The sequence below is a fragment of the Hydra vulgaris genome, chromosome 07 (genome assembly GCF_038396675.1).
Source record: "Hydra vulgaris chromosome 07, alternate assembly HydraT2T_AEP".
In the NCBI taxonomy this organism is placed as follows: Eukaryota; Metazoa; Cnidaria; class Hydrozoa; order Anthoathecata; family Hydridae; genus Hydra; species Hydra vulgaris.
The window spans coordinates 20,472,261-20,487,026 of NC_088926.1; the positions used below are offsets into that span (position 1 = coordinate 20,472,261).

Genomic DNA, 14,766 nt, shown 5'->3' on the forward strand with positions numbered 1-14,766 from the left:
GTCCATCAAAAAATATTAGGGTATTAAAAAAAGAAATTTGGGTAAAATAGGCAAGGTAAAATAGGCAAGGTAAAATAGGCAAGTTTTGTACAAAATTTTCTAAAGGCATGGTCAATCATGAGCGAGAAAACGAAAAAAGCAGTCGCTCAGATGTTAATGAGCACCACCTCCAGTAATGTACAATTGTTTTTTAAAATTAAAGAAAAATTTTGAGACTAAAAGTATTTTTATACTCTTTAATTTCTTAACTTTAAATAAAAATTAAAGAGATATGTCAAAAACATTTGTTTTAAATTTTCCTTTCTCATTTTTTTGATCTTATGCTTTAGTGACTTTAATCTGCTTAATTTAACAACCTCTATCCGCTAATGTTATGAACTGCGTTAAGTTTATAAACCGTTTAAGGTGGTTCCCATAGAAACCGTTTAAGGTGGTTCCCATAGAAAAAAAAAACAAAAGCTTTCATCAAACCTATTAGGTTATATTTTTGCTTCTGAAGATTTTATGCATTAAAACTAATCGTCTATCAAAAAAATAAAAAATACCTTTTATTAATACAATATTTACCTAAATAATTTTACCAATTATAATTATATAAAAATAATTATATATATATATACATATATTGAATAATAATTATATAATATTAATTAAATTTGCCAATAGCTACCTGTTAATCTAAATTTAACTTATGGAAATTTGGTTCTAAACCCAATACCCGGAAAACAACCTAAAAATAATTTTTCACAAATTTGTTCCGAATACTCCTTGTTAATAAGTTAAAAACATTTACCAAAATCATTAAAATATCTTTTAACTAGATTTAACAAACGACCTTTTTGAGTAATAATAGTTTTTAGGTTATAATAAATGGTTTCGTTGAGTTTTTGGGTCGTAACTTCTCAAAAAATATTAATTCAACCATGGTTTCGGTAAATGATATAGGTATATATTAACTAAACATACAGTGAAATCTTTTTATAGGTGACTAGCACCAGAACCCTTAAAATCTTAAGAAACTTTATGTACTAAGTTACTTTTCAATAAGAAACATTTTAGTAAGAGTTGAAGAAATATCACCTAATTTTTCTACATATCGCATAGACGTTAGAATTCTTGTTTATCTTGACTTTTTGAATAAATGAAGTTATTGATAGCACATGTGGAGATAAAGCAAAAAAATTATAAAGTCGCGATAACATGAAGTTAAAATGTATTATCTTTAATGGAGAACAACAGTTAAACGAGTACTTGACTTGCACACACAAAATTTTGAGATTTTTGTACTTTTTTTGAAATATTTTTTCTTTCTTTTAATAATCTCAAACTTAAGAAACTTTTAGTAATAGATTTGGAAAATAGAACTCCCAAAATAAGAATGTTTTTAGTACTAGCCCATTTGCTTGGTTTTTTATTTAAAAATAAGGTTTTAAATCCAATAAAATTGTAAATGCGTTTGGATTACTTTCTTTTGAGAGGAGATTTTTAAGCAATCTAAGAAGATATAAGATAATAAATTATAATTTCTTATTTACTATTGTTATCAATTCGTTTTTTTAATATGGAAAATTTTCGAGTCTGATAAACTTTTTAATTTTCGAAGTTGTTTTCGACCTATTTTAATTTTTGATTTTATAATTATATATAACAAAAAAGCTGTAGAAATTTTTAATTTCGTCCTTAAATTTTTTTTAATTATATTTTCTCTTTATAATTAAAAAAAAGAAGATCAATTTATAAAAAATATTTTCCCTTAAAAAATTTCAACCCAAACAATTTAATTCTCCTAAATCATTTAATTTTGGAGCAACTTTCTTTCGATACTAAATAACTAAATGCCTTTTTTAAAATGTAAATTCTATAAATTGTAGATTAACAACTTAAATTTAGTTCTAGAACTAAACAACGTAATCTTATTTCCTAAAAACTTTCTTCGTCAATCTTTAATTTATGGTTAAATAAATAAAATTTAAAAAATATTTGAAAAAAAAGCAGAAAGAAAAGAAAAACGACCATTTTCACTGGTCGCAACATCAAAATAAGAAAAGTTTGTCTTTGACGTACATTTCGAAACCAGAATTAAAGTCTCGACAAGACTCATCAAGAGACTCAAGCTTACAAAGACCAGAAAATAGGATGATCAAGTAATATAGCCATCTCTTCTTATTTAGCCAGATGAAGTTTTATAAACTATGAAAATTAAATTTGTAGTTTAAAATTGTATTATAGCGTGGTTGTATTATACTATCCGAATCCATTCAGATTTTCAGTTCATTTTATGTTCCAATGGTAAAATTCGGCTAGTTGTTTTTTATATCATTACAAAATGTGCTACTTGCGATCAATCGGATTTCAATTCCTAATACCGTAATTTAAACAGCAGTCAAATTATCGCAATTGTTTTGTGTTAACTCTAAAAGTTATCGATTTTAGCAAGTTTCAATTCACCAAGTTTTTTTCATCTCAAACAATTAAACACTAGAAACGTGCTTCATTTTTCGTCGTCATCTGTTTTCATGTTATCATAGATCAACTAGCAATTTTTATTTTGGATCACGGATCATTTCTATTGATTTTATTTTATACTTTTGTGAAACCTTATTTGAGAGTGTTAAAATCGTGATACGACATTCTTACGAAATAATACATCCTGACTCTTTCGCCACTTCTACTTTAGGAGAATCCATTCTACAAGGACTGCTTATAACCTTATTTTCGACGTCCACGGACAAACTTTGAGAAAAGCCTGTAACTTCTTCGTTCACTTGATCTTTAGATTGCTCTTGTGGTAAAACAGGATCAACAACAGATGCACATAAACATTGGCAATCTCGAATAACTGTGTTCAAAACGGGGATGTAGGTCCGACTAACAAAAAAACCAAAACAAAATGGTAAAAAATAAAACTAAAAACTAAAATCATAAAACACAAACTCTCTAAATTAAACTTTCAAAAAACAAAACATTAAAAATAAAATTACAGTTAATAAAATTACCAGTGGATCTCTAACCAATCTCTTAATTCGTGTAACTGTTCGAATAATGCATCTACCCTTATCATTGAGGTATCTTTTAAAGAACCTATCTTTTCTGTCACATCTTTTATTGACGCAACATCAAAAAGCATTATTCCGATAAGAATTACCCAGTCCAAACACAAAGCTTCTGAAAAAATACGAAGAAGGTATCTAGACCAAAAATTATGAAAACTTTTTAATTCATTATGCAATTATTGCAATATTATAAATGAGTTTAATACATACAAACAACATTGTAAGTAAAAGTGAGATTTTGAATAGCTCTCAAAGAGATCATTATAAAACTTTTATTAGATTTTCTCAAACTACTTACTTCAACTTTTCTTGAGAATGTATTGGAAATGAAACTTTAAAAGCTTCCATATTTTGCTGCGATCTTTGCATGTCAGTAAACTCCGTACAATTGAAGTCATCAAATGTTGACATTGAATCAGAATTTACTTCGTCATTTAAATCTTCTGTTTGCCGAAAAAAAAATGCAGAAAAAACTTAACCAGAAATTAAAAAATTATAAATATTAAAAATATTTTCAGATAAGTAAAACCATTATTTGTAGAAACGCTTTCACAAATATGCAGAAATACTTTCAAATTTTTAATTGAGAAATTGAAAAACGGTTCAAACTTTCATAAGGGATCGTTCATAAATTACGTAACGCAAACTTTCACAATAAACAAAACAAAAAGATATAAAGTTTTTCTTCGCAGAGTCCTAATTTAAATAAAAAATCAAAACAGGTCATTAAGTTTAATAAAAATCGCTGTGTAGAAAGCCGAAGCCCACAACAGCAGCGTTTTAAAACGAGCTACTGACAGCCAGTTCGTTTACCCCTTTTGCAAGCGCGAACTTTCGTTCAAACGCGCTTTGAAACAGTTCGCAAAATAGCTTAAAATCTCCTATTTATGTTTTTTAAATACATTTTGCGTTGCGTAATTTATGGACGATCCCTAAGTAAACGCACGCTATAGGCATAGCGGAACCATCACAATCCAGTTTTAAAAATTATACATTTTTTAAGTTTATGGACTCCCTCAACTTTTAACTACAAATAAGAAAAATATTAAAATTAAACCTTTTACTGACAAAAGTCTAGCCACAATGTCGCCGTGTTTTATGTACTGGGTATTATTATCACCTTCTGAAGGTGTTGTTGTAGTAGTTATTTCGTTTGCGGAACCATCAACTTGATTTACTTTAGAAACGAAGATTGTAAGTTATACGTAAGAAATAAACAAAAATATATAAATAAGATATCAAAACTAAAAAATATATATTTCAAGTTTTAATGAACTTAAATGTAATTTTTATTAAGGTGGTTTATACCCTTTGAAACTTTTTTTAAGTAATGAGTTGAATCGAACGAGTAAAATTAATCAATCCGAACGAATAAACAAATAAAACTATAAAATAAATTAAAATCACTAAAAAAATATTTTATCTCTATTAAAATTTTATTCACTTGCTTAAAATTTTTGTTGAATTTCACACTCCACATACTGCATCTTTTGCCTATTTTAGACAAAACATGTGCATCTATACATTTCCTATTTTCTTTAGAAATAGCAATTACAAAATCACCATTTTACAGATGGCTACGATTTTGCCAAGTGCCATCAGTTGATATTTAGCAGTCCATTACCGACTCACAAGCAGGGGCGTTGGGTGAGAAAATTCCAGGGGGGGGGGGGAAGAGACCTTGTTTTTCCCAACTGCTTAACATAGTTTTCACAACTGTTTTTTATAATTCAAGAATTCAAGAAATCAATTTCTGTCCTATTTACAAAATCTACTGATTGTTATACTACACTGCACTCACTCTCTTGAATTGCCAATTATCAGTATTTATTAACTTCTATTAACAAAACATAGCTTCCTTTACATATATACAAAGTATTCAAAACGTCTAAAAGTTTTACCCATTCGTAGTGAAATTGTATTAGTCCAAAAAAATATTACAATTTACAAATTCAATAAACTTTACAAACCATTCTGGCAGCATATATAGTAGTTTAAAATTTAACGGAAATGAGTTAGTACAAAGGAATATGGAAAATATTATTTTATTACAAAACTTATACGCACAATCTTTTATCATCAGTCTATCATTTTTTGTCTACTGTTTGATTTTAATATGACGTTTCTTCAACTGAACCCATCAATTAACAAGATGTTCGGGGTTAACTCCTTTACAAAGTTCTTTTTCGCACTTCAGTAGCATGAGACTATCCAATCTCTCGTCAATCATTGTTGTTCTCAGATGTGATTTTACAATCTTGAGTTGACTGAAAGAACGCTCATCTGATGCTACACCATAAGCAGCTGTGATTACAAAAATGCATAGTTTATGGGCTTGTTTCAGTATATCCTTTAACTTCACAACATGGTACAAAATGTCTTGCAGCGTCTTGGCTGGTGTTCTTGATGAGTTAAAATCTCCATCACCTACTTCTAAACAGATATCTATCAAAATTTTCATCTGGCCTTTCAGCACATGAACTCTGGAGTATGATCCTTGTATCCAGGAGGAAAAAGTTTGCTTGCTTTTGTTAAGTTTTCAATACTCAAATTATCCTTATTTAACGGAAAACCAAAAATTTTGGTGATAGGGGCAAATATTTCCTTTAATGCTGCCGAGTTTTCGGTTAAACCTATGGCTAGAAAGTCAATGACTTCTTTGAACTTCTTCCAGTAAAAAGCTTTCATCTCCATTGCTATTAATCTATGGTGTCGTTCGTAATTGTTTTCTGCATCAATGTGTAATTTCCTAGAAAATATTACTGCACTTTCAATCAAATTGTTCATAGCATCTGTATCGTTACTGATATTTTGTATGTTCTTGCCAGTACTTTCAATTACATTAATACTGTCAATGACATTGAAGTTTGGACTTTCTAAGATTTCAGTTAATATTTTTATCTTCTCAATGATATTCTTCATGAAGAAAAGAGTAATAATGAAATCAAAAATTGTTACTTTTTTCAAAAGTCCCATTGCCTTAGTTCTCGTAATAGTATCAAAAATCTTATTATTTGAGATGCTCTGAAGAAGATCAATAACCTTCTCCAAACACTGATTTAAAGCCTTAACAGATTTTGCTCCTGTGGTCCATCTTGTTCTAGACAGGTTTACAAGCTGTATTGCAATGTCAATGTCTTCAAGTTTTTCTTTTAAATGATAAATCTTTTTGTGCTTGATGTGAAGAAAACATGCAACTGTTCGAGGATATTGAACAATTCTCGCATTAAAGCATTAACATTGCAGGCATGTTCAAGAGCAGTGTTTGTTCTGTGGTCTTGACAAGGTATGTAAGGTACATTATGGCCAACTTCTTCTGTTATATACTTTTGTACTCCTTTAAATTGTCCAAACATTGAACTCGCGTAGTCATAAGACTGAAAAGCCATCTTTGATGTGTCAATGCCTTCTTTATGTAAAGAAGATAAAATTAGCTCAGTCATCCCTTTTCCAGTCTTATCAGTGCATTCAACGGATTTCAAAAGCTTTTCCCGAATCTCACCGTTTTCACTGGCTGTTCTCACAACTATACTCATTATGTCCTTATGTGACATATTGGGAGTAGTGTCGGCCATCACGGAAAAAAAATTGGAGCTGTTAATTTCATCAATTTGAGACGATGGACTCGTGTATGTAGCTCTATATGGACAAAGGGCTCTATCTTCAATCCAGGCTTTTAGTGTGGGATTGTGGCGAGAGATAAGATTAACAACTGCAACAAAGTTACCTTGATTAGCACTGTCCAATTCTCTAAACGCTAGCCTTTGGCTTCCCAAAGTCTTGCATGTATCGATAAAAACTTCGACAGTTTTTCTATTCTGCACCTCTATTTTTTGCTCTTCTATTAGAGCAATTCTATTGGATTTATCTATAAGGTGATCTATATGCCCTTTTTTCATAAGAAAGTGACAATATTCACTTAATGCAACTATATGTGCTTGAGAAGTAAAGTGCGCTTGAAGCTTTCCAAGTTTGTCTTTCCCATAGCTTTTCATCTTAGACCTAGATCTCACCCCAACATTTATCCAAGCATCTTCAGTTTTTCCCTTCTTTCCAACACCCTTAGGAAAAAGGTGGCAGACAAAACAAAATGTGGCATCCTTCTGGGTGCTGTATTCTAAATGTTCAAACTCTTTGTACCACTGGGGATTAAATCTATTTTTACCGTCACTTGGGAAACTAGCAAGTTTTGGTTGGTGTGGCCCTAACTGGATTAAATACAGTTTTTGATTATCCATAATTGTATGTGGACGTAAACCTGGGTCATGGCTTATCAATGCTGATGAATCTGATTAGTCAATTATAATATTTTGAGCTTTGGTATCGAGTTTTTTTATAAAAGCGTTTCCCATTTTCAAAACATTTTTTGAGATTTCCACCACAGAACTTGTTGCATTCACAATTTCAATTGCAGCGAATTTTTCATTTACTAATTCTTCTTTACAATATTTTTTATAAATGCCATTACAATCTTTAAGATTATCTATTAAAACACCCAAATTCCCGATGAGCGAAGTCCAATTTGTTGTTTCACTGCTTACTTCAGTAGTATCCAAGTTAATAATATTCGTGTCATCCTTTTTATCTCGGTCATGAAACTGGGTTAAATGATCTGATTTAGAATTTAATTCTGTAAATTTATCTGCTTGTTCCTGGACTACAGCATAACCCGGGTTTTCCCCTTTTGCATCATTATCTTGAATTTTTGAACTTGCGTCCTCTTCAAATTTTTTATTAAAAGATGTTGTTTCTTCTTCTATGGATATACCACATGATGAAGTCGATGTTTGAATTATTATCAAGTCTAACTTTGTATGTTCACTACTTTGTATTTTATCATCCACTTCGACATCAATACCAGCATTCTGAGGTTCCATTTTTCGTTTTTTTGAAGCTAAGGAGGCTACAAAAGGGTTCTCTGGGGCTCCCACTGTTTGTATACGAACCTTTCTACCACAATGAACGGATCTTTCATGACTGGTTTTATAGTCGTTATTAAATACTGCTTTGCATACGCAACATTGCAATTTATATCTTTTGCTATTCATATTTAGTGCTGGAAAACAAACGCAGACAATTTACCGTAATTTTTAAATGATTCAATGTTTATAAAAGTTATCATTCTTAATAAATGTAATAAGATGTAAGAGTCTTAAAATAATAGAATAAGACTAATAATCCTATTATATATTCTAATTAGGCCTATTACTCCGACAAACCTAATTCTGATCCTACTTTAATATACTGATAATTGGAAGTAATAACAGGCACAAAACGTTCATATCAGAGTTTAGCATTTATTTTATTATACTTTCTGATAAAAAGCTTTATATAAAATTATTATATTAAAAAATGAATCATATCATTTTAAATGCTATCATATCTTTTATACAAAGACAGAAATGTTAAAACCAATTCATAGAAATAAATATTCACGTTTCAAAGTAGAAAGTATGAAAAAAATGAATAACTGCTTTTAGTCAAACATAAAATTGCAGCTGCTACTTTTATTGCATAAACTTGCAGCTGCCATTTTTATTGTTGATAACAAAAAAAAGTTGAGCGAAAAAAAACAACAACGTGGAAATCAAAAGGGCATTCCATTATGACTTCGCAATTTATTTCGTCTTGTGGAAAACAGCCTTAAGCCGTTTAATAAATGTAAAGTTTATTTGTCCAAGTCAAAAAAAAATTAGGTCTTTGATGGATTTTCGCAAACATTTAAATTTTATCTAACTGGAAAATATTTTTTGATTTTATCACCGATTTCCCAACAAAATTTATATATGAGTTTGCAACTTTTAATTGTTACTTGTTTAACCAATAAAAAGTTTTTAAAACTAAAAACAAACTTAGGATTTAATTTTCTTAAATTTTTTATTATATCAGATTAACTATTGTTTTTGATATCAAAATTTTTTGATTAACATTTAGCATGGTTTACTGTTTTTATTTATCATTTTTTTTGATTTAATCAAAAATTTCAAATGAAGTAATTTTTGAAAAATAGATCTCCTCTCACAGCTTGTAACTGCTTTATATTATATAAGTACCGATATGATTCATTAAAATTTTGGTTTCGTAGTTTTGAAAAGAATTTTCTGGCCAAACAAAAATGTCTGCATTATCACAGTTTTTAACAATTATATATTTAGAAATTAATTTTATATAAGCTTTTAATCAAAAAAGTATTTTTAATATTACATTGTATAAAATAATAACCAACTCTAACAAAGCTACAAATATGAAGGCTCAAAAAATATTATTTTAATTATATTAGTTTTGTTTGAACTGATTTTAAAAGACGAACAAACACAAAAAAGCCCTTCATTTTGACTACTGAAATTATCAATAAATAGTACAAATTTTCAGTAATGCTTAAATTCTGTAAAAAACAACACGTAAATATGTTGAAACTGAACTGTGTTAGAAGTGACCAATAATTTCTGAATCCCTTCATAAATCTTTTCTCTTATTGGAACAATAGTTTTGCGATATTCAGTCAAAAATCTTGTAAAAAATTGTAGCTTCAAAGCTACAATTTTTAAAAGAAGCTATTTAAAGTTCAAAACTTTACAATAACTTTACTAAAGCCATAAAAAAAAAGAGTAAGCTGCAAACTTTTTAAAAAAGAATTTAACTCTTTTTACTGTCCAAATAAAAGTTATTTTAAACTTTTTTTAACTTTTATAACGGGACAGGTTAACGAGAGTATTTGCTAATATGCTCATCCTATATAAATATTTGTATAACAATAAAGTGATATTTATAACAAATAAATAATAACAAGTACATAAAAAACCAATCTCTTTTTTACAAATGCTGACATGGTCGCTGCTCAAAAAAGCTCTAGTTTCATCAACCAAAACCCATTCTCACTTGACTCAACATTTAGCAAAGTCACACCCTTTTACTGTATCTGTCTCTTCATGCTCTAAAAAAAGTTATATGCATTCGTTTCCTTTTCTCGCACATCAACGCTTTGGAACAATCTCCCATTTTTATGTTTTCCCGACTAATACAACTTAAACATTTTTAAGTTCTTTGTCAAACGTTTTCTTTACTACTGTAACTTCTAATTTAAATAGTGGTTGCTTAGAGGCTTGGTAAAAAGAAAGTCTTTTAAATCTTATGGCAGTTTTGGATTTTCAAATTTCAATATTTTTGTCATGTTCTGAAGAAATTTTCCAGTTTTTTGTAATCATTATCTAAGCAGACTTTAATAAAATATAGGCATAAATGTTTTTTGTGTGAATATACACCATTTATGATTGTAAAATGAAGTTAGAACAATACTCTGAAGAAAAAAATGTTCACTTGATAAGTATTTATAACATGTCTCATTTTTTAAAAAGTATATTGCAGGGGTCGAAACAGATAGTGGACATTGACAGCCCTCATACCATTTCCAAGACCAGCTAGAGGTGAACAATTTTTTTTTTTGATTGATTGCTCACCTCAGGGGGTCTTAAAGACAGTCCGGGGGCATTAATATCCAGGACTTATTTTGACCCCTGCATTGTATATGCAATAGGGTGGAGTGAATTTTAGTTTTTTTTACAATTCGTTTAGTTTGGGTGTGCAAAAGTTGTCTATTCATTTCAGAAATACTCTGGAAAAATATCGATGCTCTAGGAAATTATCTTGAGGTGCCTCAAGACCTTTAAAATTTTAATGGGTCCCTAATATTATGTAAAAAAAAATTTCAATCTTGGGTCTCAAAAGAAGCAAAATTTTATAAAAATTTATAACAATTATTTTATAAAAAAATTATTATTTAAGATTTTTTTGAAATTATAATTAAAAAAAATAAACTTTTTTCATTTTTAGTTTAAAAGGTCATTTTTCTGCAATAAACTATAAAATAACAATTTTTTTTTTAAATAATTGTTATTTTTGAAATTTTTATAAAATTTTGCTTCTTTTGAGACCCAACATGACATACTTTTGAAAAACTTTTTTTTACATAATATTAGGGACCCATTAAAATTTTAAAGGTCTTGAGGCACCTCAAGATAATTTCCTAGAGCATTGATATTTTTCCAGAGTATTTCTGAAATGAATAGACAACTTTTGCACACCCAGGCTAAACGAATTGTAAAAAAAACTAAAATTCACTCCACCCTAATATGCAATTTTCACAAATAAAAAAAACAAAACAAAAAAAGATAAAGAAAACGTAAATTATACAATGTGCAAATTATACAATGATTATACTATTGACAACAGTTTTGAAAACATCGTATAAAAACTGATCTTAACCAACTTACATAATAATTATGATGAAATCCGATGATATGTTTCTACTTAATTTAAAAATTTGCTTAAATTAATTTTTTATAAAATTTAAAAAGTTGTTATAAAGCTATAATCAATTAATTTGATTAAAAAAAACCAAAAATATTAGCAATAATAATAAAATATAAAAAAATATCAAACATGTATTATCTTGACATCTCAAGTATTTATCTAATGAAGGAGTCTCAGGAAATGGCCAGCTAAATTGCTCATGCAAAGCTGAAAATGCTACTGTGAATTTATCTATGCAAGCAGCACGAGATCTAGATAAAAAGAAAAATCAGATATAAACGTTAGCTCGAAATCAAATACACCTAATAAAATCCCTTAATAAAAGTGCAAGTGTGCATAAGAATAATATTTGAACAGTCTAAATGTATTACTCTTTAATTTTCTTTGGAGTGCAACATTTTTATGTGAACAACTTCATAAGTAAAAAAAAAAAATATATATATATATATACAACCCTCGGAATTAGGAAAAATGAGGTCGGCAATAATTTGCCTACCTCAATCTTTTTGAGGTTGGCATCAGGTTGGCAAAAATTATTTGATACAAAGGTCTAACCATAAAACATAGAAACGGCAATTTTTTGCCGACCTCAAATACTTTCAGGTCGGCAGTTAAGTTGGCATTGCCGAATGCCGACCCTAATTCCGAGGGTTGTATATATAATATATATATATATATTTATGTATATATATAATATATATATATATTATATATATATATATATATATATATATATATATATATATATATATATATATATATATATATATATATATATATATATATATATATATATAAAGATGAATAAAAACAAATAAACATAAGCTTTTAGTTAAGAATTACAAAATTAGTTTTTTAAAAACAAAAAATATCTTTATTCTGACAATCAAATTTGAAAACCATCCCAAAGTTTTATGTATATATATATATATATATATATATATATATATATATATATATATATATATATATATATATATATATATATATATATATATATATATATATATATATATATATATATATATATATAGATTGTAATTGATTGCTCTATAACAAATATACATAAAACACAAGACAAAAACTCTTTTTTATGAAAGTTCAAAGCAGTTTAAAAAAAAATTTGATTTCTGAAGCTATAAAAACTTAAAAAGGTTAATAAAAATCTTATTTTGTTTTAGAACCAATTTTACATTATTCTATAATACATTTTAATTTGATTGAAAGTAACTTAGATTTTTGATTTCCCACTGTGCAACTAATATAATGTATGTAAAGTATTACCTTTCTTTTGTAAGCCATGGTACCAAATCAAACTGCAATTTAGTACTAAACCTTCCAAGGTCTAACAAAGCATAAGTGCTTAGTAAACTTCTAGCAAATCTGGACAGAATTAACTCAATATAAAAATGTTCACAGCTATCCATTGAAAACGATCTTGAAATAAATAAAATTATGGAAAACTAGGTTCATATATACAACTAATATTGCCTACATAGTTTAGGTAATATATTTCTATTAAAACTTGATCCATATAGAATGTTTTTATAATTTGAATCATATTTGATTTCCTATACACTAGTTTTTATGTAGAGGTATCATCACTATAAGGTGATGTTTTGGTATCTGGCTAGCAACCATATTATCTGATTTTAACAGTCAATAGAAGCAATATACAGGTAGAGAGCTGGCAAAGTAAGAAATACTGTGTTTAATTTCTTACCACTTGTTCATTAAGGTTTGTTTTCTAAGTGGAGGATTGAGGAAGGGTGGCAATAACAAATAAAAATAAACTATACAAAAATTAAGAAAAAAGTAGACTCTTCAGGAGTACTGGCCCCAACAAAGTTAGGAAGTTAGACACGGGAAAAAATATATATGTACACAGTAAAATCTATATATGTACACAAACATAATGTAATGCAATGTGAACACAGTCAAATATGTATATATATACACATACAAATATTATTAATTAAAAACTCAAAATAACTCTGCATAGTAAAAGAATTTAACTTTAGAATTAAAGTTACAGGAACAATCAACATCATTTAAATCAAATTTTAATGCAAAAGTTCATATGAATCAAATTATTTGAAAAGTAGAAATTTTTTTTACTTGTTCAAATGTTTTTCTTCTCGCTTATTAATCTTTAGAAAATTAGGTTTCTCTTTAGTTGACCCAGATCTTTCTTTTCCACCCACACTAAAAACCAATAATTTGAATAACTCCATTAAACTTCATTAAATATTAAAAATATTTAATATCTACATATATAAAAAAAAATTCGGAAAAATAACCTAGATGTTCTGACTGCTTGTGTATGTTGAGGGATACTGGTTCGAGAGGCCTGTCGCTGTAACTGCATTATAACAGGTGCATTCATTGAATCATCATAATTCGATAATGAAAAGGAATGATTCTGATGAAAGGAGGTTTTGTACTGCATACCGGGGTGAGCCAAAGGAGTACGAGGCGGAGACTCGTTCTCCTCCTTTCCTAAAAGTGAAAACTATCATCACTATGGAAAACAAGATGGTGTATACACAAGCAAGAATGAAAAAATACTAATTAACATAAGAAAAAAAAAACAACATAAGGAGCAAAAACTATCAAATATTATAGCTTACCAATAATACGAAGAAAACGAACCAAGTCTTTAGCAAGCTAAATAAAAAGCAAAAAAAAATTTTGACAATAAAAAGATTAAGAGCTTTTCTTAGTAGGCAACAAACACAAAAGTAGACAACATACAAAATGAGCTGTAATTTTGTAAGTTGCCTTATTTATTTTAACTTATTTTGTAAGTTGCCTACTTTTGTGTTATATCAGTGAGGCAAATTTGCAGGAGATTTGTTAATAATCTAGCAATTATGTAGTAGAAGTCTTTTGTTCAAAGTTGTTTTAATGAACTATTTTACTGGCTTTAATTTTGTTTAAAATACCTATATATGATATATATATAAATATATATATATATATATCATATACATATATTGTTCATATATATATATATTGATCAGATATATTGATATGTATATATATATATATATATATATATATATATATATATATATATATATATATATATATAATTGATTTTTTGACGAGATTAAATAAAAATAACTACATGATTTTTACTACTAAAGGTTTTATGCGTTTAGCAATCATCAGGTAAAAAATACATTGTTTTTTTCGTTAAAAAATATACTCAATAAACATCGTGGCATTCAAAAACAATTATAAAACTATAACTATTTGCGAGCGTGGTTTGTTTTTTTAATCTTTGGGCTTGTGGTTGTCAAGCAAGAACTTGTTTTTGTGACGGCACTTAGATATAATTTCTGTTTTTTTCTTTAATAAATTTTGCGTACCTTTGTATGATATTATGCGAAGTTTTTCA

General features: G+C 28.0%; 1 protein-coding gene across 1 annotated transcript in view; it reads right to left on the bottom strand.

Moving 5' to 3' along the window:
* Positions 1-1,913: 1,913 nt before the first annotated feature.
* The window catches only part of LOC100206908 (guanine nucleotide exchange factor subunit RIC1), a 97,279-nt gene continuing 84,426 nt past the window's right edge, over positions 1,914-14,766 (bottom strand). Inside the window, exons 26-34 of the mRNA XM_065801324.1 lie at positions 13,994-14,030; positions 13,664-13,862; positions 13,482-13,568; positions 12,648-12,800; positions 11,493-11,614; positions 4,111-4,230; positions 3,352-3,496; positions 2,997-3,188; positions 1,914-2,868 (exon numbers count right to left, since the gene is read on the bottom strand). Coding sequence (XP_065657396.1) covers positions 2,634-2,868; positions 2,997-3,188; positions 3,352-3,496; positions 4,111-4,230; positions 11,493-11,614; positions 12,648-12,800; positions 13,482-13,568; positions 13,664-13,862; positions 13,994-14,030 — 1,290 coding nt within the window. The 3' untranslated portion in view covers positions 1,914-2,633. The remainder of the gene's footprint in view (positions 2,869-2,996; positions 3,189-3,351; positions 3,497-4,110; positions 4,231-11,492; positions 11,615-12,647; positions 12,801-13,481; positions 13,569-13,663; positions 13,863-13,993; positions 14,031-14,766) is intronic.